The sequence below is a fragment of the Rhipicephalus sanguineus genome, chromosome 1 (assembly GCF_013339695.2).
Source record: "Rhipicephalus sanguineus isolate Rsan-2018 chromosome 1, BIME_Rsan_1.4, whole genome shotgun sequence".
Classification (NCBI taxonomy): domain Eukaryota; kingdom Metazoa; phylum Arthropoda; class Arachnida; order Ixodida; family Ixodidae; genus Rhipicephalus; species Rhipicephalus sanguineus.
In genome coordinates, this window is record NC_051176.1 from 209268392 (window position 1) to 209290021 (window position 21630).

At 43.7% G+C, this 21630-nt stretch overlaps 1 protein-coding gene across 2 annotated transcripts; it reads left to right on the forward strand.

Moving 5' to 3' along the window:
- Positions 1 to 2957: 2957 nt before the first annotated feature.
- LOC119387547 (uncharacterized) lies at positions 2958 to 20788 on the forward strand. Of its 2 annotated transcripts, XM_037654981.1 has the most exons (7): positions 2958 to 3184; positions 4111 to 4181; positions 5864 to 5960; positions 11789 to 11880; positions 18544 to 18766; positions 20159 to 20214; positions 20498 to 20788. In XM_037654981.1, the coding sequence occupies exons 1-6, from the start codon at positions 2992 to 2994 to the stop codon at positions 20170 to 20172; spliced, it is 690 nt and encodes a 229-aa protein (XP_037510909.1). In that variant the 5' UTR covers positions 2958 to 2991; the 3' UTR covers positions 20173 to 20214; positions 20498 to 20788. The 2 variants fall into 2 exon arrangements, with proteins under 2 accessions (XP_037510909.1, XP_037510901.1); XM_037654973.1 differs by lacking the exon at positions 20159 to 20214.
- The last annotated feature ends 842 nt before the right edge of the window (positions 20789 to 21630 follow it).

Genomic DNA, 21630 nt, shown 5'->3' on the forward strand with positions numbered 1-21630 from the left:
AACAAGATCGAGCAAGCACAAAGGCTTAGACAAGGAAGGAAGGATGGGTGGTCACCTGCTTGAACAGCGCAATTTCCAGTAAAGACAAAATATTGCACTTGATACATTAGAATATGGCAAGACAGATGCACTCCTATTAAGTTTAATACCTAGAAAACAGCCACAGATAAACATGTTGGTTTATTTACAAAACTACACTAATTTATTACATATAACTGCGACAATGAGAGGCAACCATGAGACGAAGCCGGTTATGGAAGTTCAGATTCCAAACCTGCCAGGTACTTTCTTTCATAGTGGCGTGCGACACACAGCCGATAATGAAAGAGTAATTTGTAATTAACAGTTCATTATGACAAGCAGATATGTCATGAACAAAATTAGGAAAAATTTCTTTTCGTTACAGTTCCCACGTGAAATTTCTTTGGAAGGAAAAAGCACTGGCCCATGTTTGCCTTCTGATTGCAGTACCCATGAGTAAGACTACTGAAAAGACTGACCAGCTCTGATGTCTGGTTTTCCGAGGGTTCATGCTGGGATGACAAGTCCTCCTCATCACTGGAGCTTAAGTCCTCCTCATCACTATCCAGTGGGCCATCTTGCAAATGATCTTCTACAACAAAATCTGCTTCTGAATCCTGTGGAAATAGTCAGGGTATGAGCACTCAAGCAGGTACCCATAATGGAGGTTTACTATGCCAATGCACATAACTGCAGAGACTGCAAAGCAATGTCACGGTTCAGCAACAAAGATGGCCTCTATTATGCAGAAGGCCCATAAAATTGAAAGTGTGGAGCTTAACAGATGCAAGAAGGTTATACCTAAAAGAAAAATTGTGTCATTTCTAATCGCCCTCCACTCGACAGCAACTGACCAAAAATACATGAATACAATCGTATTACTTGTGCACTGGTGGGCTTGTTACTTTTATATAACCTTTTTTATTGTTTCCTATAATTCTATAAAGTATGCTTTCAACTGAAGAAACTTTTCTTTTCTGATAGGCTTACAACACAAACCAAACAACAAAAATATCGTAATCGCACAGTTAATTACATTAAATATGCCGCATGGCACCAACACTATTTTCCTGTGTTTTTCGTTGTTGTTGTGGTTGGCACAAATTGTCCAATGCACTGTCTCAATTTATTGGTCAACTTTGCCTTGTTCTTTACCTGCCTGTGCACCGGCCCCACTATGTAACACAGGAACTTGCGGGAGTGTTTTACCAGTGCTGGTTTGCCATGCGGTACGTGCTGAAATACCATACAGTCGTCGTCGGCACACCGCCTTTTAAAAATTCTTCAGTCATGCGAGTTACTCATTGCATTTGGTAACATTATGAGACGATCAAAGTGGCTATCAGAGGTCTTGCGGACTAAAAAAATTATGGCAGCTTCACACTACTGTTGCCAAGTCTGAAGCAGTGGCAGTGGCCTTCCTTGTTCCTCTTTTTTTTTTCTTCCTCTCTGTTTCTTGCATGTTTTTTGTACCTGTTGCTTTCTATTCCTTTCTTGTTCTATTTCTTTCTCGGTCTTTCTATATATTTCTCTTTCTTCCCTTCACTGTTTCTATTTCTTTTGCTTTCTGTCTTACTCTGTTTTCTCTCTCTCTTATTCGCGTTTTTCTTTTTCTTTCTCTGTCTTTCCATCTTTTTATGTCTTTATTCCATTTAGTCCGTTATTTGCTCTTTCTATTTCTTTCGTCTTTCACGTGTTCCAAGTGCTCCACTTCGCCGAGCGGAGTCGTCGTTTAGCGCTTATGCCGACCACGACTGTAACTAACCGTACGGTAAATTGGCCCTGCTAAAAGGCCATATCGATATACGCGAACGTTCAAAATCACAGTGGTACAGATACGAGTAACAATATTCCTTCGCAGGTCATGCTAGAAAAGTGCAGGAAACTTACGCTTTGTACGATATCGAGCTGCTCATCGTTTGCTTCGGAAGGCCCATCACTTACGGCGCCGTGGGACGCGTCTTCTGCTGAGTTCATTTCCACACTGCCGACTGTATCGTCGAGGGATTCATCACACAAAGATCCAACAGAGCTATCGCCGTGATCAGCTTTCTGCGCGTGTCTGAATTGTGTTGTGCGAGGTTTCGCGACATTGTCTTTGTGAAGCCACTCTCGGTACCTTTTCGGCATATTGGCAGGCGAAATCCGGTAACCGGTGGAACTGTCACATAATCGACGCACAGACGCCACAGAACACCTATCAGTCGCACAGTGCGCACAGTACAATGACGCCGTCACAGCTCAGTTGGTATACAGCCACGGCGACCAAAGCGATCAGTGCAGCGTGTTTACGAGAGCATTAGCAGCATTAGTTGACTCTGATAGGTGGTTTCAGAAAAAGAGAAAACTTCATTTTTACAACAATTTCTGCAAAAAAGATTTTATTTTACCTCCTAAATGGCGCATAAATAGGCTAACTTTACGAATGACCTCGAATCAGTAGCCAAGTCAGAACTCAAAGTTCGCGCCTCACTCGAACAAGCTGACTACAGCGCCACCATTTGAATATAAACTTTACCGCATTTATCATGAACTACTGCATATTATTGCTACTATGCTCTAATTATTCTTGTCAAGCGATGACGCTGCCATCAATTTTTCAGTTAAAGGTGGCGCGCGGAGTATCTTGTCAATGCCAAACTAAGTGTGGCCTCCGTCACCTGCGGGAGCCAATCGCCGAGGCTATAAGTCACATGTAGCGGAAGTAGCGAAAGCCGCTGTGTTCGTCCTTGTGCTGCTTGAGGCCGAGACAGACGGTACGATTTTCCGTGCGATGCGGCGTCCGACACGGCGGTGGGGGAGAGGGAATGGTGGCTGTCCGATGCTATGAAAGGTCACCATTCCGGTTTTCCCACCGCCGTGTCGGACGCCGCATCGCATGGAAAATCGTACCGTCTGTCTCGGCCTTTGTGCGGTCTCATCCGATTCCATCGACTTGCAGATTGAAAATATTTGCTTCAGTGTTACGAAATGTCACATATCCTTGTTAAATGGGCAACCAGCGAGGAGTGGGATGTGTATCCAACAAGATCCATGGCAGATGTAGCGACCGCGACATCGATAATGAAAGATACAAAGGTTGTAGAGACGTTGACCGGGAAAACCTTCAAAATATTGTGGAAAGACAACGAGGCGCCATGCGACGCTTATCTGGTTGCTGCTGGTAAGTAATGGTGAAAACCACCACATTTTATTGTTTATTCATCTTGATACCAGCACAAGCACTTAGATCTATTAAGTGGGCGCTTCATTTCGCGTCTACGCTGCTGCCAATGAGGTACTCCATGTGTGCATCCGTGGTACGCATTGTTCGTTATATGTTATCGTTACATTACTTAATATAAACCAGTTATATTGGTTTATATTATAGTTATATCTTATCGTTATATCGGTGTCACGCGGGCACTTTTGGTTGTGATCAGAGAGGCCGGATTTTCAGGCACTAAAAAAGCGCGTTTTAGGCGCCAAAAATAGCTAGGAAAAACACATTTTAGTCCTCCAACATCGTAAATGTCGACATAATTAAGGTTTACGGCAATGCAAATAATTTCAAAGCAGACGTGAGCAGCCTGTATCTACAGCAAGAAAGCAAAAAAAAAAAAAATTAATGCAGCTTCGCACTATGGGTACCGAGCCTAACGGCGGAGCTGAGTGGCCTGCTTTGTTTGTCTATTTTTCGATGTCTTTTTTTTAACTTCCTTTTTCTTTTAGTCTGATCTCTGTTTTTGTCTTCTTTTGTCTGCTTCTATCGCTTTCTCTCTCTCTCTGTATGCTGCTTTCTATTTCTCGCTCCTCCTATATCTTTCTCATTCGTTATTTCCTTTCACTATTTCTTGCTTCCTCTTTTTCTTTTTCGGTATCTTGCTCTGCCTGTCTATATATTTTTCTCTCTTCCTTCGATTTTCTCTGTTTCTGTCTTTTTTCTTTGTTTTTCTTTCCTTTCTCTCTATTTATCTCTGTCTTTCTAGACCGTGCTTGGTCCATGAACGAAAAGTGAGGTCGCGAAGTGTTGCACTATTTCATGTGGCCCAGCACTATCAGTGTTGGTCCTTTTGAGGTGTGTGCAACAAACATGCATTGTATCTGCAGGTGAGGCTGACAAAATGGAACGAAAAAGGACAAAACTGGCAGCGCAAGCAAAACGTAGCCCTTCGTCAGCGGTAAGTGCAAATTGGCAGGGGAGTTCAAACATTACTTTGCTTAGTGGCAATGGCAACTGCTTCGAGGTCCCCAGTGTCTGTTAGAGCGACACACTTGCCTTAATGCTTAGTAATAAAATACTCTGTTCACAAATTTCTACTGTTGAGAATTTCACAATTCTTTCCATCATAGTGGTTATTGATATGAAGGAAGTGAGTGCTTGAACGATTCAGAGCAGTTAAAAAGCAATTGTGCAACTACGATTAATATAGCACAAAAACAACAACCTTTGTTAGCTTCGCCTAGCTTGTGATGCTGAAATGAAATCTCAAGCACACTAATATCATCAAACAACAAATAATAAATCACCATGGCTGATCCTATCAGCCATCCGTCCACAGTTCTATGGCTTTTGCTTTCTCCAGAGAATGGGTATATTAGAAGCAGGAACACCCATCGACGTTGCAACTTTTTAAGTACTCTTTAGTATCCGTTTTCGTGCTTCACAATCGTGCTTTCCTGCTCTACTGTTGTCCCCATTCTTCTGTTTGGTACGCATGAGCACCATTCTGTGTAGTTAAAGGAGTACTGACACGAACCTTATATTTTTTTTATTGTTGCTCTAAATGAAAACACGAGTGTCGAGAACCCTAAAAAGAGTGCCGTGGTGCCTGGGAATGTATTGAATATATTTTTAATACCACTACTTTAAAACTGCGATTTCAGTTTCGAGAGGAGGGCTTCGCAGTGACGTGTCAAGTCTTCCCGTGACGTCACGGGCAGACTGCAACTCGCGAAACATGCACCTGCTGTCCTTTGTTATCAGTCGCACGTGGTTCATGATGAGTGAACTGTTGTCCAGCTCCTCCGACAGCGATTTTTGTGATTAAGGCTGCATGCAGGATGCAGATTTAGCAAACCTAGTGAGCTGTCTTGACACGTCATAGCACTGTCTATGGCAGTGAAGCTGCCTTGCCGATGCTGGGAGATGAAAACTTTAAAGTCAAACTAAAATATTTTATACGTGTTTCCCGGCTGCGGCGTGGGGAGAGCGTTAACACTACATGCCAAGGAAACCAAAAATGTCTGTTTTGCTGCACTTCAAAATCGTGTCAGTACTCCTTTAAACTTGTTTATGTACTCTGCAGTAAGTTGTCGTAGAAAGCCTGTCTGTAAAGAATATTGGTATAATCATCAAATTCCAATCCAAATGTCATGATATACCCATTGGGTGGTGTGCACTATTTTTAGGATATTTAAAGGCACTGAGAACTGATGTTTCTCGACACGGTTCTTTATGGCACCACGAAAATCTTCCCGTCGCTAGTAGTTAAACCTGCAGCAGTTGATTCCTGAAGTGCGAGGCTTCCATCCCTGATAAGTGGGTTGTTAGCTACTTATTGTAGAAGAAACAAGATGCAAAATCGTTGTGTCAGCACTCCTTTAACAATACTGTTGAGCACAAGCAGTTCAGTCACCTCATCTTTACATGGGTAAAGGCTGTGATGCATCACTGTGGCGTTTTCCTCTTGGACATAAATGTACTGGTTGCGGTTTCTTGTTAAAGCCGTCACAGATTTTTCAGTACAGATGCAGCAGTGTGTTTGTCTAAGAGAGTCACTCTTGCAGAATACACATGTCATTTTCACACCTTCACGATGAATTGACGTTGCTTTTTTACAATTCAACTAATTTTTTGCAGATAAATGCGTGCTGTGAGCATGTATCCCAAGTTGAAGAGCTAAAGAAGGAAAATGCTGCTCTGAAGATGTCACTGGATGCTCAGAAAGATCTAGTTGGTATGTGCCTTTCATTAGTCATACCAGTGGTCAAAATACCTTGTGATGTTCCTAGCAAGTTCCTGTTCTCCTATAGCAGAGTTTCATGCTGCAATTCATAAGCAGTTCCTGCTTAACAAAAAGCGAGCATCAGCGTGCCAGTGTCTGCAGCCTAAACTGAAGCAGATGATTAAGAACCCCAGGGAGTCCAAATTTCCGGAGCCCTCCGCTATGGCATTTCACATAATCATATCGTGATTTTGGATAAACGCAGGGGCTTAGGCAGCAATCTTTTTCGGGGCAGCGCAGGAGGCACCTTCTTGATATGATATGGGGGCCGGGCGGAACACTATGGTGAAATGTCGTTTTGTACCCTGTATTCCACGCACCCCCCCCCCCAAAAAAAAGAGGGGGGGGGGGAGGAGAAGAAAAAAGAGCGAGAGAGAAAAAAGAGAGAAAAAAAATTATTATTAGACAATGAACAATAATGGGCACTGATAAGTGACAAGTAATATAAAATGTGAGCTTTTGTAGCTACGTCTTAAGGGCACAGGGTCAGCTGTATACATCCCATGCATTTTTGACCATTTAAGGAACCGTTTTCGCAGTATATGAAATTAGTAACATAACGCATACATCATTCTCTCCCAAATTTAGTGCTCTTTTAACTGTACCAGATTAATTCAAATCTTGCTAATATTATTATTTTGTTTGATTTTTTTACTACTAGGACATAAATTTTGAGTTAATTTGTGCCTTTCAATTTTTTTTTGCACAAATACTCTAATGTGCATAACTTCAACATTGGTACAGTAGCTCTTTGCACTTACGCAGAGTACAAGGAAAAAGAAACAACTGGATATCTTGGAACACATAGGAAATAATGGTAACTAAGTAGTAAACAAATGGTTTTGAGATAATAGAGTTTAAAGTAAAAAAAAACAGCTGGATACCTAACATCTCATGCCACATACACAGCTTCAAGACTGAAGCCTAGACGAAGACAGCAAATACTCTGCAACTCAATTCCGATTAGCTCAACACTTCTACTGCACAGTTTGCATGCATAATTCTGTCTAACTGCATCACAAATGATATTCATGTCCATTAGAGCATATTCGTTGTCAACATCTGTGCAATTCTCCTTGAGGCATGTTGAAAAGACTTAGAAGTGCAACGAGGAAGAGCTTGCTGGTTCAGCGTTCAGCACCTCAGTACATCACTGGCATTCATTTCATTTACAAGACAGCTGTATTGGTTGCTGTGAAATTTACACTTGCTGGAGACCTTCTTCATCCTCAGCATCTGAACGTCGACAAGCATGACAGACACAGTATGTAATGAAGCTAAGCAGGGCCGGATTAACAGTGCGGAGGGCCCGGTTAAAAAAAATAAGGGGGGCCTCTCCCCCCTCGCCCCGCCCCCTTTCTTTCCCGTTTTGTCACCTGGTCATGCTTGAGACTTGACGATTTTTAGATTTAGCTGCAAAGAACACAAGCCATATTTATTCTAAGCCTCCCCGTAGTGTTTAATATCACCTGGGCGTTTTCTTTCTTGCGGAGCACATGGAGAGATTGTCATCGTAATAAATAACTATATCAGGAGACGAAGACGCATGGACAGCATTAAGATTTGTCTCGTTCGTTGGATCATACTGAAAGAAGACTAAACTGTGCGAGAAGTTTAGACGAAAAGAAGGAATGCATACGACACTTAGAAGTGCAGTCCAAGCACCGTGTTTGTTTCTTCCATGCCAGAGTATTTTCCAGCCATATTGCTCGCGTTGTCGTATGACTGGCCACGACAGTCTTGGAAGTTAACTTCAAGATTTTCTAAGAGGTCGAGCGTTCTCTTCGCGAGATCTTCCCCTTTGTGACTGGTTATGGGCAAAAATCCCAGAAAATGTTCTTCAGGCTCATCGTTAGCAACGTTGCGAACGACCACTGTAAGTTGCTTCAGAATGGGGCATAGCGCTAACACACACGGACGAGGAAGAGACAACAGGACAGGCGCTCCTCGTCCGTGTGTGTTAGCGCTATGCCCCATTCTGAAGCATATAACCAACTAGCCCAAAAATCCACGTTGACAAACTGTAAGTTGATCCCTGTGACTCGAATCAGGTGTAGAATCAACTGAAAGAGAGAAGTACTTGGCACTCGCAACCGCGCAAGTGATTTTTTTTTTTCGGACTTCAGCTCCGAGGGCTTCTACAACCTCTTCCACAATGGTTGAGAGGAGAGGTAGGATGTTTTGCCACGTCCAATGTTCCCGAAGTTCTTTATATGGGCGGCAAGGAAAGGATCAAACTTCGCGATCAGTTCAAGACACCCAAGGAACTTGCCATTTTGAGGAGACCCGAGTAAATCATTGGATCCTCCGAGAGAAAGAGCCCTCGTTCTGCAAGGAACATTACCACTGCAACTACGCGGTGAAGAACATTTCTCCAGTAAGTTGCCCGTTCCGAGCAGTGCTCTTCAAAGGAAGGAAAAACAGCGCGAATGTTTGGACGAACACAAAAGGGACACAGACGACGACAGGCGCTGACTTACTTTCTGTGAAGAAGGCACATTTATATACCATGTCAGTGTACACACGCGTGACTGCCATTAATGTGCTAACATCCCTCTGACATCGACATCACCGCTCTTCAAAGGATCGAATGACCGACGTTCTGAGAGAACGTCGCTTGCACAGGTCAAGCACGCATTGTCTATGACACTCATTTTCCTCGTGTGTCTGTAACTTTGCATATGCCTTGTTCCATAAACTGAACCCATCTGGTTCCGAAAATTGGTCCTTTCTTGCTGACATCAGAGTACAGGGAAAGCAATACACAGATCATTTGGAAGGGCTGTACAGCAGCCATTCGTGCAAGACTGCTTCGCCGTTGGTGCATAGAACCTTTCTTGATTGAAGTGGCGGTGGTAGCCCTTCGGTGCCGCGTCAGTTGGCTGAAAGTACCGCTTCGAGCGGGAGTAATCACCCCGCATGTTTCTAGCATTTTCACAGACACCCTGGGTTTGTGCCACCCAAAAGTTGACAGTGGCTACGCGCAGAGGAGACCAGTCCACGGGATTCATAGACATGCAAGGACGCTCATCAGGCAATGGCTGATCTGTCTCAGTCGGGCTGCTCGTCCCTGGAGAACTGGGCTTCATCGCAGTGTGCGATGAAGTTGGTTCCCCGACCATGCTCATTGAGGTTGTTGCCTTTAAAGCCATTGAAGAGAGCGCCTCGCTTGTGCCTGCTTCGGAACAAACAGTTTCGCTGAGCGCACGGTCTGTTGGTTCACCTTCACTGGTCTCACTGGTCGACGGATTACTGGCCGAGCTCTGTCTTGGCAAAATAGCCAGAAAGCTTAGGCATTTTTTTCTAAAGTGTCGCTGAGGTGTTTTTTTTTTTTCTCCGTTGCCAAAAGGCGCTTTCGAGCGCCAGAGAACTCCTTTTTCCGTGGCATGGTACAGTAACAGAGCCTGCAAGCCAAGTTTATGATCTATAACTAACTTATTCAAAGTGTGCTTTTCTAGAAATAATTTTTACTAAGAGCGACAATGAAGGATACTCTCAAAACAAATTTGTGAGTAACATTACGGTAGTTTAACAAGACAATGAAACGCTACCGAAGAAATCTGATATTGGCGATAAACTCACTGACAAGATTTAGTTTATCGCGTAGTTTGGGTTTCTGCTAGCTGCTTCCTGTCTACCGATTACTCTCTCGACATGATCTGGATCTGTCTACAATATGAAGGAAGTGCACAGAATAAGACGATACAGCCGGAATTGACTTTACAATAAGATCTCTATATCACTGTGGTTCACATATCTTCGCAACGGGTTGCATTCTCAAGCGTTCTGGTTCAGGTGAATATTACAGCGATGCTCGCTCATTCCAATGAATGGTGACCGACAGGCTCCAAAGGTGGCAAAAATAAAGCACAAAGTGTCGAAGCTTGGCGAAATCGGCCGCTCTGAATAAGTTAGTAAGAAAAGCTCGCACTTGCTCATTCATAAAATAAGTTGATAATGACGGAAGCAGCACAAGAGCAAATGCACCTACTTAGTCATTGTGTAATAATATATTCGCAATAAAAGTACTCAAATGTTAATCCACTGAATATTATTTTAATATTACTAAGGGTCTCGCAAAGATGTTGGTAGTGCCTCAATCTTTGCAAAGTAACGAAAATAGAAGCTCTGCAACTCTCGCACGAAACGTGCACGCTGTACCTGTTAGCCATCTTAAAGTGCCCAAGTGCCCAAATATAAGAAATACGCTTGCACTTGTTTCCAATACTCGCACGAATGTAAATTTTGAAGCTCTTACCTTTAAGGTCAGCATATCCGATTGTTCTGCAGTGACAACGACGAGTACAGAGCTCCAGAGCGTGAAGGCGCACGAAATTTCTTTAACCGAAGAATGCGTCATAAGAGCCGTGCTGCCTCGCGGATCGTTGAGCGCCGCAGCGGTGTTATGTGATGTCGAACAAGCTGCGCGCATCCGGTCGGCTCGGAGAAGCATCATGTTCACCTGAGACGCCCGTGGTTGCATGTGCTATGCAGGGCATTGCGTAAAAGAAGTTCAAAAGTGATGGTCGGTTGAAGACCCCCACCACAACGCTCAAGCAATTGCGGTGATGGTCTGCTGGCGGCCAGATAGTGGATATATGTTGTAGATATTTCCTGTGCACAACCTTTACCAAGTGATGGTCTCTTAACTTTCCCTATAGTATAACCACCAAGCAGAAATTAAGACAGAACGGCAATGCCAGAAGCGAAGAATCAAACCATTACTCCTTCGGAGTCCTTGCATAATGAGGAAGTTCCTTAACATACAACTATTTCATGGTGCGTTGTTTACACTATAATGAAAGCATAATATAGCATACCTATGCGTCAGCTTCTTACCGGTTATTTTCATTCAGCGCATTAAACGATATTTCAAACAGGAACCACTCTATGCTCCTTCGCATTGCGTGTTGGACCGTAGCTGCTAAAATCCTCGTCAGGCTGCTCTATGTGTCCATCCGCTGGATCAGCTCCTTCCCTGTACACGATGCATGGTCTTGGGCGAGTAAAAGGTTTTTACCACAGACTGCAGAACTGGGAACTGACTTCAAGATTATGCACGTCATGCAACGAACAACCTCTTAGAAGCATTTATATTGATTATTGAAATAGATAATCTGTTTCTATCAGGGGAATCCAGCAGGAGGGTTAAACTTTTTCGAACAAAACAACGAGGTCGGCCATTTTTTCTGTCCCTTGGGGGGCCCCCTAAAACCGGAGGGCCCGGTTCATTTGAACCCTTTGAACCCTGGATAATCTGCCCCTGAAGCTAAGAGATAAAGGTATTGCACAGATGCTCTCTGAAGAACGAATGCAAATAAAAAGGTGCACCGCATCTTCGGGCTGCCTTAGAAGTTACCCGACCACTTATATACAGGTGGCTCTGTACAAGAATTTTGGCTTTCGTACGGGAAGTTTTGGAAAAATTGAAGATAAGAAGGGTGCATGTTCAGTCACTACTTTCTTTTGAAAAGCTGATTTTCAGCCACATAAAGGACTTTCCAAAAGAGGCACAAATATGGAAAATATGCACAATGTAATACACCAAATCGCAAAAAAAAAAGAAAGTGACTATTTAAAAAAAAAATTTTGCCTTACCGTGCGCCCTTAGCCAGAGAACAGACTGGGCAGGAACTAATGTGCGGTGGCGTAAACTGTACAGAAGTATCAAAGCTGACTATCGGGCACCAATAAAAGCTCCTTCATTAGCAGTCGGTGCTCCTGTACATGTACTCCTTGATCAAAATGCTTGCTCTTAAACTTCAACTATTGTCTTCCAGATACTTCCAAAATCCTCAAAAAGCTCCAGCGTTTAGTCAATAAGCTTGAAGCTTCTGCGCCAGCAACGCCTGCACAGGCTCAAGAGAACATGGTAAGAGTTTGTTTACTCAGGTCAGAACGTCTTGAGGGGCTAGTTGGTTCAGTTTGAGGGGCTAGTTGGTTCAGTTTGAGGGGCTAGATGGTGGATGTGAGGCATGATTTCATCAGGTTAAGATACTAGGGCACAGCAAGAACATGTGTGCCTGGGAAGTTTTGGAAACTTTTATCAAGACAAAAGGTAATAGCTGTGTAAGTGATGCTTCAGTATCACTTTATGGTGCAGAGATTTTTTTTATGGGTTACGTGTGCTATCATTTGGTGTGTTTGTTTATATCTGTGCAGTTCTCTTCTGATAGTCTGTTTAAGTGACGTTCTCCGGTCAATAAAACAGTTCATAGTTTGTTCGCATGCCTTTGTGGTTGTGATGATGTGAATAGCGGTGTGCGGCCGTGACGCGATGAGACCTGGAGCAAGACAGCTGGTGATGGTGATTGGAAAGATCACATGTGGCAATGAAGACTCTCACCAGGCCGCCGGTACAGCAGGCCGCAGGCGTGCCGTGACAGCCTGGGACGAGCTCCTGGCTGTTCAGCATGCCAGCGGCCTGGTGTGAGTCTTTATCGCCGTCTGCGATCTCTCCAATCACCATCACCATCTTCGGTTGTCGCTACACAGTAATCATCAGCACCAGCTGTCTCACTCCCAGTCTCGTTGTGGTGTCATGGCCGCACACCACTATTCATGTCATCACAGTGGTGTCCTTATCAAGCTTCGCTCGATGCATGTGGGGTGTACAACACGTTTACCAACCTGTCACCACCAAATCACAGCCAGTTTATTTAGTGACTAATTCAAAGGACCATAAATCTTGTCAAGTGCACCAGTTAGGGGAACTTTGCTAGCAATTAAGACAGTTTAAGTGCTTTGTGTTAACCGCCTGATATTTACTCATGAATTCGCTCTCACGGGAATCGTTATACAGTCCAATCCCGCCACAAAGAAATTGACGGGACGCGCAAAAAAAGTCTAATCGTGGAATTTCATTCCAGCGAAATTTCATGTATTACCACAAAAGTTCGGAAAATCTGACTATTAATATTACTCGTTCTTTGGTCCCGGTCAGCACATGCATTAATTTTTGCATTGCACTCTCGCTAACTCAGATGTACTTGGCCGCATACCGAGTGAACGTATAACACGCACAAAATATATACAAAATTTGGGGGTAAACTCAGGGTGCTGGTTATAATTTCGTAGGCGGAAGTTGGCTTCACGGCACGGCTTCACAAAATGCAAAGAAGGCGGCCCTGTGTCAATACACGAGTATCTTTTTTTTTCGATCTCCAGCATTTTGTAAGGGGGGGGGGGGTGCTGGTTATACATATTCAGGCTACCTCAAAGCGTGCCGAGCGCGCAGCATCGCGAATGAGCATGCAAAAGCTTCGATACAGGCCGACTGAAAGCCAAGTGCCGAAGCTCCGCACTGAGCGATGTGACATGAGTGAGTGACAGTTTTGCGACTTCATTGCCTTTAATCGTTGCTTACTTTCGGAGCTTATTCACCATCGATGATCGCGACGATAGGGACCGCGGTCACGTTTATAGAATCTATGAACGTTAGCTGTCACCGTGGTTTCGTGTGCAGCGGCGACAGCAGAGGGTAGTTCCGTTTTTAATCTGCTCGCTGGCCGTGCATGTGCCCTCAAACTGCGTCGTTGTTATCTGTATAACCGTGATCGGCTCTGCTAGGGTGGCTAGAATTACCTCTGCTGCAGTTTTTGTCCACATCATTGTTTTGAGTCTGTGCGCGTACGTTGGATGCGCGCATACTTTCGTGGTCACCCATGGTTGCGTTGACACGACCGCATTATGTTCGCAGTGGTTGTGGCAAAATGTCGTTGGTAGCGCGCGTGCCTTCATAACGCCGTGCTTGTCATTTGCGATCGCAAGCCTAGCGACGACGAGCTGTAGTTTCGTTCTGAGCGCTATGTCAAAAACCATGGTGGAAGTTCTTGACCGATTCTGCTGTGGCTTGCACGCGCATAAAACCCACCGGCATCGTCATGGTGAATGGACGATCTATCGCCGAGCGTCTCAATGGTGAAAAAATTACCGGGATGTGCGTGTGGTGGCACAAAGTATGTCTCCGATGAAGACACGGGTCTTTTGATGTGGCCACACTAGTGAAAACTTCATTGAAGCGGAAATACCCAGAAAAAGTATTCGTTGTTACAAGACATTTTTCCATTGTTTCTATGGGTGGCTGATGGGGAATTGAAAATTATTCGTTGTGGCCGGAATTTCGTTGTAGCGGTATTCGTTATATCAGTATTCGACTGTAGCTAAAAATTTTTATGTGGCATTGCAATATGATGATTTTTTCCAATCCTGCTTCTTTGACATTAATGATGTAACGTCAGAGCATGACAATGCAAGCTCCAACTTCGAAGTAATAGTTGCATGTTATTTTACCATGACAAACTACCAATATTAAGGCAAATGACGGCTATCAGTTACAACAGTAGTAACATACTTCTGGTAATTAGAGGAATCTGGCGGCCAAGGCAGTGGTGCACAGGTATTGTCCGTGCCGTTGTGCTACGAGGGTCAAACACTGTCTGCATGTATTCGGGTTCAGTGTCCGTTTCTGCTGGGTGAAAAACGAAACACTGAGGTGCATGTTGGTTCAACAAGCTAGACCACGCTACTACTTTTCTTGCATTTGCACTCACAATCAGAAGTAAATGAAAATATCTTCGCAGGATAATGCACGCCTTCAGAAGCTGTGGATGTGCCGCCAGTTGCGAAGCACATGAGCTGAAGGGAGACAGTGTAGAATATGTTTCACTGTTTTAGCGCACTGTTAAACAGGACAGAAGACAAAATAACGACATGGACACAATGCTAGCTTCCAACATTTGGTTCCTTTCAGTAGGCGTTGCACCAATAAATAGGCTGAAAAGCAGCACACACAGGTGCATTTGTAAAGAACAAAAAATGAAAACTGAAAGAATTTGCAAACGTGCTTACATCTTCGTTTACAGATTGCTGACAATGGATTTTAAATAGCATGACTGTCTGCGGGATGATGTGCTCTGAAATATGTCATTGCTTTCGGGCCACTGTCTGTTATGCCAGTTATGCAAGGAACGGGCAAATCTGAGACGCATTCTGTGTGCTTGCCCTCAGGCGTCTCGGCAGGGCCGCAAAATCATTAATGATGAGCAATGGGAGGCTGTACTACTGAGCTCAGATCCAGAATAGCAACTCTGGGCCATCCATCTGACCGAAAACACTGCCAGGTACCAAGGGCTACTGGCCGACGTTAAGGCAGGGGCCTGGTCCCTAAACCACTGGACCAAATAAATTTACTTCTCTCTCTCTTTCATCATATCCCGCTGTCATGATATTTAGAATACATTGTCAACAATTTATAACCCAAGATATTCATGTGTTTGCAAGTCCTTTCTGTTTTCATTTTTTATACAAATGGGTGATTCCACGAGAGATCGAACATGCCTGTCCGGTCGCAATTTTTGTTTTGCCTGGGTTTTTTATGTTATGTGGGCACATTCAAAGTGCACGGAACCGAAAGTTTTATTTCCAAGAAACGCTCCCAGCGCGCCAGAAAATTACTTGAAGGTGGCGGCGCGGGCCTCCTGTTTTTGCTCGCTGCAATGTTTTCGGATTTCACGGCCGAATTTAACGCGAACCATAAATGATGTGTCGAAATTTTTTTTCGCTGGTTTTAATACGCATTACTGTGAATTACATCCATGCTTTTTCTATGCCGTCCTCAAAAAGAAGAAAATATGAAAAAATGACAAACACGGCCGAAATCAAAAAAGGGTCCTTAGTTTGAGGCGGCTTGGCGCCTTTGCTATTTCGAACAGAAACTTGAAAACAATCTCAACTATAGAAAAGAGCCGTTGCAACATTTATACGGATGATCATTTTCCTACGAGCAGCGCGAAAAAAGAAAAAAATAGTTAAAAAAGTGAGTTTTTTCAAAAAAGTACATTTTCAAAAAATAAAATAAAAAAAACTCCGGTCTAAATTCTAACGACAATTTTTTATCGAAGAGCGCTTATGTCTGTGAACACACGGTTTTATTATCATATGTCCTCATTTGCTTTGTTTACGAGATATAACTGGCCAAAATGACCCTTGCAGTGTGTGCTCACTTCAGTGCGACTGATGGTTGTTATTAGCTTGCATTGTGCGTAAAGCTCAGTTTTAATTATTCTGCTGCAGCAAAACCTTGCTCTGGTGGCTTTTCGTCAAGAAAAATGTGTTCTCAGATTTTATTTGTGTCTAGCGCGTGCAAAAGTGGGCTGCTGCCGCCCTCTAAATGGCTAACGTGTAAACAGTTTGCAGCCTACAACCTCGCCTACAATCGTCAGAGGAAAGATGGGCGCGCCTGTTCAAGATATCAATAGCTTCTTTTTCCTGAAGAAATGCTTCGTCTACCTCATCGCGGTTAGATGTAGGCAGGTTTTCCTTGAGGAGCGTAAAGCAATGCTAGCAGACCTCGCAGGTGTCGCGAAGATCCTCAGCCTATGACAGTAGCTTCTGGAGGTAGGCAACAACAAAAAGAGCAAAGAAAAAAATTTGCGCAACAAAAATGTTTTCCTCAGCAATATTCTTTTTGTGAACGCGTGAATAATCGGCACAGAATAATCGGACGTAGCCATGGGCCGCGCGCATCGCGTGTAGTGAACAGCTAGACCTAGAGCAAGCCGTAACGTTTATACTGAACGACGCCACACAAATTATCTCACATCTGCGCAGCTGTCATGAATGCGTTTCCAGAACTGCTCACGGTTTAACATTTTATGACTAAGGGTGTCTAAGCGCTTTGGGCTGTAATAATTTGTAGGTCACACTCATTGTCAAAACTAAGGGTAATGTCCGTCTGGCGCCACCAATGACCTCTGCTGTCTTCGACGTGGGAAAGCACTTTAGTAAAGTGGCAACAAAACATCATCAATTGGGCAGCTTCGGCCACTCATGGCTTAATCATGCTGCACCACACGTTTTCTGACTGTTGAAACGCTGAGGTAAAGGTCGAGATGATACAGGAAGACGCTATCTGCGACGCCGAAAACATGCGATAGCGGGAAGTGAAATAAACGGCTCGGAAATGATTGAGCTAACTATTTACAAATGTTGTTTAGGCACAGTGTGCGTCGAATGGGGAAGATGGTTAGAGCGTACAATGCACGTAATGGAAGGGAAGCAAGCAGGCAGTGAGAAAACAACTGCATAACAGTGCGCCTGCTGATTGTGGCACTTAGTTACAGATTAAGTTGGCCTTCGCTGCATACAGATGCTTCATTCTGTGTGCAAGGAGAGTTTTGACAAAGTGACCTAAACCATGTGTTCGCGGTGTCTCGCGTGCTTCTGATTAGCGAATACTGGCAGGGTGAGTTGAGGTTGTAAGCTGCAAACTGCGTACGCATTAGCCCTTTACAGAGCGGCAGCAGCCCACCCCCGCACACGCTAGACACAATTAAAGTTTGAGAATACATTTTTCTTGACGACAAGATACCAGAGCAAAGTTTTACTGCAGGGAAATAATTAAAACTAGATTTACGTGCAATGCAAGCTGATGACAACCATCAGTCGCACTGAAGTGAGCACACACTGCAAGGGTCATTTTGGCCAGTTATATCTCGTAAACAAAGCAAATGAGGACATATAATATTAAAACCGTGTGTTCACAGACATAAGCGCTCTTCGATAAAAAATTGTCATTAAAATTGAGACCGGAGTTTATTTTATTTTTTGAAAATGTACTTTTTTGAAAAAACTCGCTTTTTTAACTATTTTTTTCTTTTTTCGCGCTGCTCGTAGGAAAATGATCTTCTGTATAAATGTTGCAAAGGCTCTTTTCTATAGTTGAGATTGTTTTCAAGTTTCTGTTCGAATAGCAAAGGCGCCAAGCCGCCTCAAACTAAGGACCCTTTTTTGACTTCGGCCGTGTTTGTCATTTTTTCATATTTTCTTCTTTTTGAGGACGGCATAGAAAAAGCATGGATGTAATTCATAGTAATGCGTATTAAAACCAGCAAAAAAAAAATTCGACACATCACTTATGGTTCGCGTTAAATTCGGCCGTGAAATCCGAAAACATTGCAGCGAGCAAAAACAGGAGGCCCGCGCCGCCACCTTCAAGTAATTTTCTGGCGCGCTGGGAGCGTTTCTTGGAAATAAAACTTTCGGTTCCGTGCACTTTGAATGTGCCCACATAACATATAAAAAACCCAGGCAAAACAAAAATTGCGACCGGACAGGCATGTTCGATCTCTTGTGGAATCACCCAAATGCGCCTATTTATTGGTGCGACGCCTACTGGAATAGATGAAATGTTCGAAGATAGCACTGTGTTCGTGTCGTTCTTCTGTCCTATGTCCTGTTTACCGGTGTGCTAAAATAGTGAAATGAATTACCAACATGGCCACGCCTGCACCCTGTCAACTTAGAATGTGGCTGAGGAGAGCAGTGTTTACTGACGTGTGGCTGAGCTCCAAATAATGCCTTAATATTTAGAAATTCCACAAAATTGCACTGTGTAACAGTTACTTTACCACACTACTGCCTGCTTCGACTCTGTCAACAAGCCAAAATAAGGCATTTTGCTGTTAAATTTTATTGTGTTCTGCACTTCTACGCAGTTATAGTTTGCCAACATACCTGCGTTTTGTTATTGCAGCACCAAAATATTGGCGGTGGCGTCCTGGTGTCAAGGGCTACTCTGACAAGGCTTGAGGAAAACTTTCGTGACGCCCCTTCCAAGTTCGCAAGGGCTCTACTGCGTGTTCTCTTCACTGACGCGGAGCTGGAGAACAAAACGCTGTTTGGCCGTCAGGCCAACAGCCACAAAGACCAGCCAGCGAAAGCTGGATTGGACCAAAAGAGGGTGGCTGCAGTCCTTGGTAGGTCAATGCTCTTGATACCTAAACACATGGGTGACCATTATAAGCGATTCTCATGTGGAGGGGGAGATGATGGGCTTAAAATAGCAAAAAAAAAATCTTAAAAATGTCAGTTTCATGAATCATACTTTCAATGTATTTGTAATCGCAATTATGCTCTGGGACAGTGTTGTGTAACAGTGTTGTGCACGTGCTGAAATGCGATCGCTCTCTCCCTGTGATTCGTGTGCGCAAGTGTGGCTACGGTGTAAAGTTAGCAGAGTGAGGAGCGCAGTGCCGGCAAGTGGCGGGACCGCATGGCAAGAAGCGCATCTCATCCAAACGCCGCTTTTGATTTATGTCAGCTATCGGCCAATAGCATGCTGTCTGCCGCGTGACATCACACAGTAGGTGCCCCGCCTAGCGAAGAGGGTGAGGACGGGCCTCTTTGTGAAAAGAGGGCGCCTGAGAAAATGGCAACTTCGTGCTCCGAGTCTCAACTCTTTGCTGCACACGACTGCAAAATTAGGCTGAGCTGTTCATAGCAGTGGCTGTTTTCCGAAGGATGTGTTTTCTGACCAAGACTGAGGGGTCGTTCATGACTCTTTAAAATAGCAGGCATCACGTAGCTCAAGGCTATCTTGTTCAGAATTGAAATAATTATCATTTGTAACTTAAGATGTTAGGTTGCATGTTTTGTTTAATTAAGCCATAATAGTTAATCAGTAACAAAATGCATGACATTTCAGCAATCCAATAAACATGAACACTGAGGTTGCCTTGCGAGTGGCCTAACTTTTGCCACACATTTTGAGTGCCATGCACTGTATGTTGTGCTGGTCACACAGAATCGGCCTTAACTAAAAATGGCTTGGATAAAAATGGCTACAATTCTGGCATCTCATCATGCATCATTAAGGCATTTGAAAGCAATTTGCAAAACATTTGTAAAGGCCCAATATGTAGTGGCCAGTCGCACACGCTTTTTTTAATTCACTGCAAAGGCAGTACTGGTATTTACATTGGCATATTTTTAGAAATTGTTGGAAACAAACAAAAGATCTTGATATAAGTGTTCTATGTCTGCAAGTTTCCTGTTTGCATCATTCCATATGTAATCTTTTGTTTTTCCTTGCTTGTCACTACATTTCTCTTTCCCTGCAATTTATGACTTGTCAAAACTATAACGCGCCCAGTGGAACAGTACCACACTTTGCCTAGATTGAGATATATAGGGAGTTAGTTGCTCTTATTCTGTGCTCCATGTAACTCTTTCTCTTCCTAAATGTCTTCTGATTTTTCCTAATGTTGCATTTGAAGTCAGCACTAACACTTTCTCTCATTCTGTCCTGTTTCTTTTTATATGCATGGACATTGCTGTGTCATATTGGCTTTCCGTGGCTACCTATACAGTGCTGCATTCTTGACAAAAGGGGTCGTACTGCACCAAATGTTTCACCTCGAAACAGGTGGGCATGCTTCATTATGGTCTATGCAGTGTTTTCCTGAGTAGTTTCATGTTTACATTGAACTTTTCCATTGCCACCAAAAAAGTGCTAACGACTTTGTGAAAAAAATTTTGCTCCTGCAATAATCTTACCAGCCTGCCTTTGGTGGGCATTACATTGCACTTTCCACATGATACTAAAACTATAACATAGATTAATCCAGCTATGTTGTTTTGATTACCAGAAAACCCAGTGCATATGACTTAATATGATGTCCCTAAAATTCATTTTCATTCTTTTACAGAATATACATGCCTGAAATATAAATGCTCGGACGATAAACTGAAGAGGAGCCTAGGCTCCATGCTTCAGAAGATGGGGTCGAGGCAAAGCACCTCCACTGCTGACCAGGAAGAAGTTGAGGACAAGTGCGAATCATCGAATCCATAATCAGTCATTTAACTTCTCTGTGGTGCACAGTCTTGGCCGGAAGTGCGTCGCCCTAGTCAGAACTCACTCATACGGGTATTGTTTTTGTCTTTACTAGCTTTGTGTGTTGGCATACACTACATAAAACCAACCAGAGAAAAATAAAAAAACACAAAATACCATTTCATTTCATTGAATGCCAGAATGGCTGGACTACAGATTCTCCCAACAACAGACTTTATGCAGACAAGCTGCATCCTGTGGCTATTCGGGCTCTGCAGACTTTCTGCAGAAAGGGTGTTCCAATTGCCCGCTGAAAGGTGACGGGGGGTTGCAGAACGTCTGTCAGTCGTCTTCACATATTCTGCATCCCTGCAGTAGACAAGCTGCATACTGGCAGCAGACTTTCTGCAGACAAGCTGCATCTCGGCAACAGACTTTCTGCAGACAAGCTGCATCCTGTGGCTACTCGGGCTCTGCAGACTTGCTGCAGAAAGGGTGTTCCAATTGCCCGCTGAAAGGTGACATGGGGTTACAGAAAGTCTGTCACTTTTCTTTTCCTAGTCTACTTGCCGGATGACTGGTGGTCTGCAGAATTTCCACAGACTGGCTACAATTTTTTTTGTAAGGGGTTATTGGACAGAACTTTTTATTTCAAAGAAGTTCCTCCTTATTTACCTGTTTTGCTTCACGCGGTCTATTTTTTCACTTGGCAGTGAGCTTTTAGCTGCTCCAAAAGCTGTTTTCCCTGCTCCAAAACGCGTTTTTGGCTGCTCCAAAAGCCCTTTTTCCTGCTCCAAAAAGCTGCTCCAAAGTAGCTTCAGTCAATCTCGTCACTGCTTCAAGGGTGTTCAAGGACTTTCAAGACCCCGTCACGGGTTCTTCAACGGTGCAGAACGGCGTCCAATGTACCACCTAGTTACCATATAGGATCGTTTCCGAATGACAAATAGCTTCGCTGCACGAGAGACACGGAAATTCGGCTTGAAATATCCAGCCTTCCTGGGA